Below are 7,152 nucleotides of genomic sequence, written 5' to 3'. Positions count from 1 at the left end.
CATAATTTTCTCGTTAAAACGACATCTTTTTCTCGTAATAACGACATAATATGTCATACGATCTGACGTTCCTGTTATAGATGATATGATTATGTTATTGTGTATTATGCAAAGCGTTTGTCCACGCTGCCTTTTCCACAGTCCTGACATAAAGGAGGATGCACGCTGCTGGAGTTAGAATACACTAGCTATATATAGAAATAAACTGTTTTAATAATTTTAATGTATTGGTTTCAATTGTAGCTGCATGTTTATTAGGATTAATCTCCAATCTGCCCTCAGACCCAGAGGATTTAAGATGATCAGATCAAAACTGTTATTTCTGAATAATCGACTCTGAGCTTGGAATATTATTTGGATGAAAGTTTGATTTTACAGAAAATTTAAATACGATCATAAAGAAATAAAATAGAAATGACAAACGGTTTGGCTGCATTATGATAATAATAATTTCGTTCCTTTTCAAAAATGGACAAAATCAATGAAAAAAAAAATCAGTTTAGTATTTTTGTCTGTGGGTAAAAAGAGAGCTTATGCTTTAATAATTATATGTGGGCGGCAATGAAAAGTCACTTTTTTAACTCAACCTGTCTTCATGTCTATCGCATCATGCAGAATAAATACAAATACAAAAATACAAACAAATCTAGCTTAATTTCGTTTTTCTGTTTCTCAAACAAAACGAAATAATAATAATAATAATAATAATAATAATAATAATAGGCTATTATTATTATTATTATTATTATTATTATTATTATTAGGCCTATTATTATATTTTCCTTATTATGAATTCTATTTATTTATTTCTGCTCATATTTCGATTTGCTGTTAAATCAATCAAAAAGATTTTATAATAAAAATAATAATACGCCTAATAATAATCATAATAATAATAATAATAATAATAATAATAATAATAATAAGCATAATAACAATTTGAGTAGCCTATTATTATTATTATTTCATTTTGTTTGAGAAACGGAAAAACGAAAAGCTTGATTCTTCATATTTTTGTTCGTGGGTAAAACACATGAGCTTATTGCTTGAATATTAATTGAACATGCCTGGGCGGCCTTGATACTTATGATTATATACAAATTATACATTATTTATTATATATTATTAAATTTTATTTTTAGCTGAATCAAGCCACGAATCCGGTTTTTCATCTGGATTATAGCCTACTGTGGAAATATGCTGCGCTGGCTGTAAGCACAATGGTAGGTAACAGATAATGAACTCACACGGGAAAGACTGTACACTACCTCTTGTTGGATTTATACGAATTAAGTAAACACAATTTTGTTTTCGATTCTTTTATTGAAGTAGACCTTTCAAGCTGCATAGAGAGACATAAATTGCGAGAGCGCACCCTGTATTTTTACAAAGGCAATTTGTAACGTTTTGTTGTTATTGTGGAAGTACATAAAATAAAGCAGACATTTATATTTCATTCCTCTGTAATCACAAAGTAAGGGATCGCGCTGGTACCGCCGACTCGAAAAGTGCAGTGAGCTTTATATGAGACTTGCAAAGAAACGTTATTGTGACTAATTTGCAGGGCTGGGTTCTCCGAAACCACCTTAACGCTACGTCGTTCTTAAGTTGTACCTTAAGAAGTACCTTATCGTTAATATGTGCTTTCCGAAACCTTCTTAGTTAAGTATACCTTCTGTAAGTCATACGTTCGTAAGGTTGGTCTGGAGCGCTCTTAGCTATACCTTACCGCTGCTGGCGGTTCATACCGCTAGTGGGCACCACGCAAAAAGCTTTTTTACATCGCAGTTTAATTACAAATAGAAAATTTTATATGAACATTTAATATAAAATCTGATTTAGTATTAAAATTGCATTTTTTACTTTAAAATTTTACACATAAAATACTTAAGTTGTTATAGCCTACACCCAGTGTCAAGTCAAGTCACCTTTATTTATATAGCGCTTTTAACAATACAGATTGTGTCAAAGCAACTGCACAGTATTTAAACAGCACAATAGTGTGTAAGTAACGCATTATTGTAAACAATCAATTTTCAGTAAAAGGCAGTTCATCAATGAATTCAGTGATATCATCATCCAGTTCAGTTCAAATAGTATACGGTATCTCTGGAAAGTGTCCCCAACTAAGCAAGCCAGAGGCGACAGCGGCAAGGAACCAAAACTCCACAGGTGACAGAAATGGAGAAAAAACCTTGGGAGAAACCAGGCTCAGTCGGGGGACCAGTTCTGGCCAGTGTATGGAAGTGTTTTCATTAATAAAGTTTCCATGGTTGTTAGCTTTTTTTAATTACTATCTCGAGGCACATCAGCGGGCGAACCATTTGACAGAAAAGGCTATGAGTCTATATAAAGAAAGATGAGTTTACACAAACTTTATAGCTATGGCAGCGAGACCTTGAGTACTTGTTTTAAATCAAAGACGGCGCCGTGCGAGGAGAGTAATAGTGTGTAATGCATACGCCAAAGTCCAATTTTGCATGCATATGATACGCCAATCCTTCCCATTAACTTCAATGGAGAGAGGATGCATACAAATACCACGCATCATCTTTTATATCATCTATATAAAAGATGATGCGTGGTATTTATACGCATCCTCTCTCCATTGAAGTTAATTGGAAGGATTGGCGTATCATATGCACGCAAAATTGGACTTTGGCTTATGCATTACACGCTATTGCAAAGTCGTGTTATTCGTACGCAAAATGATGAGAATAAGTTGAAACACATACACATGTATTTCTGCATGTACATATTTCATTGAGCCCCGATAAATGCAGTTTGTACTATTTCTAAAACGCTTCTTTATTAAAAAAAAACATTGTTTTCTCAATACTTTACCTATACCGCTGTGAAAGAAAGAGCGCACAATCGATCACCGAGGCATCGATATCAACCTATTCAGCACCTCCACCATGGACAGCACCTGCTAAGGTCGCACTTAAGAAGGTTTACCTTAAGCAATATCCTAAGGTATAGTTTGGAGAACACACGTAGGAAAGGTATAGCTGTAGTTAAGGTGTACCTTTTGAGTCTTCGTAGCACGCTAAGAGACAACGTTATCGGAGAACGCAGCCCAGAGCGGTACATCAGACGAACATTTATTCTGCATGATGGGACAGACCGTAAAGACAAGCTGAGTCGAAAAGTGGCTTTTCCGGGCCGCTCACGCACAAATATTAAAGCATAAGCTCTCTTTTCATGAAAAAAAAATCTGGCTTTATTTATTTTCATTTTTTAAACAGAACGAAATCATCATAATCATAACACGATCAAACCGTGTGTCATTTTTCTTTTATTTATTTCTGATACTATTTACATTTTCTGTAAAATCAAACTTTCATCCAAATAATATTCCAAGCTCAGAGTCAGAAATAACAGTTTTGATCTGATCATCTTAAATCCTCTGGGTCTGAGGGCAGATTAGTATGGAGATTAATCCTAATAAACATGCTGCTACAATTGAAACAATTACATTAAAATTATTAAAACAGTGTATTTCTATAGGCTATATATAGCTAGTGTATTCTAACTCCAGCAGCGTGCATCCTCCTTTAGGTCAGAACTGTGGCGAAGGCAGCGCGGACAAACGTTTAGCTCCCTCACATAATGTCTATAACAGGAACATCAGATCAGATCGTATGACATGATATGTCGTTATAACGAGAAAAATATGTCGTTTTAACGAGAAAATTATGTCGTTTTTACGAGAAAAGATCTCGTTATTACGAGAAAAGATGTCGTTTTAACGAGATAATTATGTCGTTTTTACGAGAAAAGATGTCGTTTTAACGAGAAAAGATGTCGTTTTAACGAGAAAAGATGTCGTTTTTATGAGAAAAGATCTCGTTATAACGACATAGCTGAGTGGGAAAAAAATTAAGTGTGCGGCAGCAATGCGTCACCGTAACCTACCGTAAGTATATTAAAACTTAAATTTTGATTAGTAATATGGATTGCCAAAAACTTCATTTGGACAAGATTTTCAAATAGTTGTATCTTGGACAAATATTGACCTATCCTAACAAACCATACATTAATGGAAAGCTTATGTATTCAGCTTTTTAGATGCTGTATGAATCTCAAAAAAAAAAAAAAAAAAAAAAAAGACCCTTATGACTGTTTTGTGGTCGCGGGTATCACATCAGAGGCAGCCTGTTTGAGAGTCAATTTGAGTTTGGGGATGCTCCGTCTCATTCAGGAGCAGTTGAATCATCGTAATGACATCACATAAAAGAGGATTTTTCAACATTACAGGATTTTTCTCCATAGTGGACTTTAATGGTGTCTGTGAGTTTGAACTTCCAAAATGCATTTTAAATGCAGTTTCAAAAGGTTCTAAATGATCCCAGCCAAGGAAAAATGGTTTTATCTAGCGAAACAATCTTTTTTTTTTTTTCCTAAATTTACAATTTGTATACTTTTTAACCTCAAATGCTGGTCTTATCTAGCTCTAGCTGTGCATTCTGGGCCAATACAGTTAGGGTATGTTGAAAAACTCATATCTTATTTTCTCCTCCAACTTCAAAATCGTCCATACCCTAACTGTCATGAACTGGAATACACAGAGTTCACACTGAGATAGACAAGACTAAGGTTAAAAAGTATATATATATATCCTATATATATATATATATATATATATATATATATATATTAGAAATTAATCAATCATTTCGCTAGTTAAAGGAGTAGTTCACTTTCAGAACAAAAATCTACAGATAATGTACTCACCCCCTTGTCATCCAAGATGTTCAGTCGTAAAGACATTATGTTTTTTGAGAAAAACATTTCAGGATTTCTCTCCATATAGTGGACTTCTATGGTGCCCCCGAGTTTGAACTTCCAAAATGCAGTTGAAATTCAAAGCTACTCTGCTTCAAAGTACTCTAAATGATCCCAGCCAAGGAAGAAGGGTCTAATCTAGCGAAACGATCAGTTATTTTCTAAAAACCATTTACAATTTATATACTTTTTAATCTCTACACAGAGTACACACAGAGCTAGACAGGACAAGCATTTGAGGTTAAAAAGTATATAAATTGTATTTATATTTGTAAATAACAAATCTTTTTTGCTAGATAAGATCCTTCTTTCCTCGGCTGTGATCGCTTAGAGGCTTTTGAAGCTGCATTTTGGAAGTTCAAACTTGGGGGCACCATAGACGTCCATTATATGAAATGTTTTCCTCAAACATAATTTCCTTACGACTGAAGAAAGAAAGACATGAACATCTTGGATGACAAGGGGGTTAGTACATTATCTGTAAATTTTTGTTCTGAAAGTGAACTATTACTTTAAGACCCTTCTTCCTCGGCTGGGATCATTTAGAGCCCTTTGAAGCTGCATTTAGACTGCATTTTTGGAAATTCTAACTTACATGTGCTATATGGAGTCCACTATATGGAGAACATTTTCCTAAAAAGGCAACATGGTCAAGTGCAAATAAAACAGGTGTGGGTATTGGGACAGGCCTATAGTTTTCCCTTCAAATAGTGCTCTACATAAAGGTATCCAGTCTACGTCTTGATTTACAAATGGTTTGAATGTACAGTATGACAATGCACAAACATCAAAACATGCACACAAAACGTGTGAACTGAACCGCTTCTAATGTGTGTTGCATCTCTCAGATATGCAACACAACACATTCTGTCAGGTGTCAACGTATATGTAAAAAAAAATATGTATTTAAAAAGACCCTGCCCCCAACCTTTAATTTTAACTTTAAGGAGTTTAAAACCTTAATTAACACCCCGTCCCTCATAATTCACACCATGCTCACAAACAATTAAACAGCTCTGTGCTAGATTTCAAATCAAATCAAAGCTGTAGAAACTGACTGCTGATTTTCTCAAAATATCAAGTACAAAAATGATTTGTGTTCTGAAGGAAAAAGATGTATTCAAAGACAAACACAATACAATGATACAAAAAGTCAATATTTAGGGTGCAAACCCACTTTGCATTCATAGATTTTATTTTTTTTAGGCTTCTTTAAAAAAAAAGTATTTCTTTAAAAAAAATAATTGAAATTAAAATACATATTGCAGGCATAGGTGACACTTTGAGCTGTTTTTCATCCATTCACACACCTCTTTTGCCTCCTGTTCATACGTGTGCAGCGCCTACGGCCCTTGCAGACAACAACACCGACAATGACAACAAATTCCAACACGCAAGGAGCCGGTCCTATTCTGAGCAAATGCTTGCCACAAAACCTTCAGCTGCAGATAAAACCATTCAGTGTTGCATATTTTGTTATAATTTATTCTGTAGATGGAATATATTGTATTTGTATGTGGTCTCTACGAGTCCAGGTGAACTCAACACTGCAGGCCTGTTTGGGAATGAGTTCAGCGGAGTGTAGAAGGGATAGGTCCCTCACAACCTCTCGATGTCTCTGTATTTCTTGCGTAGGATAGAGACCTGGTCTTTGAAGAGAACGGGATCCAGACGCAACTGAGAGTGAAGGAGAGGCATGAAGCCAAACCAGCTCGTGAAAGAGTTCATGCAGGACTGACGCTGTGCAAAGTGGTCTGGGTCGGCCCATCGAGACGCCTTAGAGCCCTGAGAGAGAGAGGGAGAGAGAGGTCTGTGTATGGTTCACCAGGCAGATTATGAATGAAAGCAGGAACGTGTTACTGGAATTGGGCTGGAATTGGGCAGCACTTTAGAAGACACTGACAAACAGAGCGAACACGGAGTGTTCATTTCACGACTCAGAGAACAGACGACAGTTATGGCCTTACATTCATGAGAAACACTGTGGAAGGATGTCTAGCTGCTTGTTAAACCAGCTTACAATGTGCTAATACAGACCTACATGCATCCAATCCTTTAGACAAGCAGAGGAACACAAAATATACTGAAGACATTTTGTATCATTCATAAATTTTGTTTGGTTACAGAATTTTAGAGATATTGAGAATTTAAGATTCAAATCCGCTAATAGCCATTTAGTTTTTATCCTACAGTGTCTTGCGAAAGTATTCACAACTCTTCATTTTTTTCACGTTTTATGTTGCATCCTTATGTCAAACTGCTTTAAATTACTTTTTTCCACATCAATCTACAGTTCATACACCATTATGACAAAGCAAAAACAGAACTGTCACAACTTCGTAAATTTATTAAAAATAAAAAACC

At 35.2% G+C, this 7,152-nt stretch overlaps 1 protein-coding gene across 1 annotated transcript in view; it reads right to left on the bottom strand.

Annotated features, from left to right (window-relative positions):
- Window positions 1-6,005: 6,005 nt before the first annotated feature.
- Window positions 6,006-7,152, bottom strand: part of LOC141283190 (exostosin-1) — a 370,248-nt gene continuing 369,101 nt past the window's right edge. Inside the window, 1 exon segment of the mRNA XM_073816472.1 lies at window positions 6,006-6,573. Coding sequence (XP_073672573.1) covers window positions 6,388-6,573 — 186 coding nt within the window. The 3' untranslated portion in view covers window positions 6,006-6,387.

This window comes from Garra rufa, chromosome 13 (assembly GCF_049309525.1).
Source record: "Garra rufa chromosome 13, GarRuf1.0, whole genome shotgun sequence".
In the NCBI taxonomy this organism is placed as follows: Eukaryota; Metazoa; Chordata; class Actinopteri; order Cypriniformes; family Cyprinidae; genus Garra; species Garra rufa.
The sequence above is the reverse complement of the archived record's forward strand: the minus strand, read 5'-3'. Positions and strand labels throughout refer to the sequence as shown.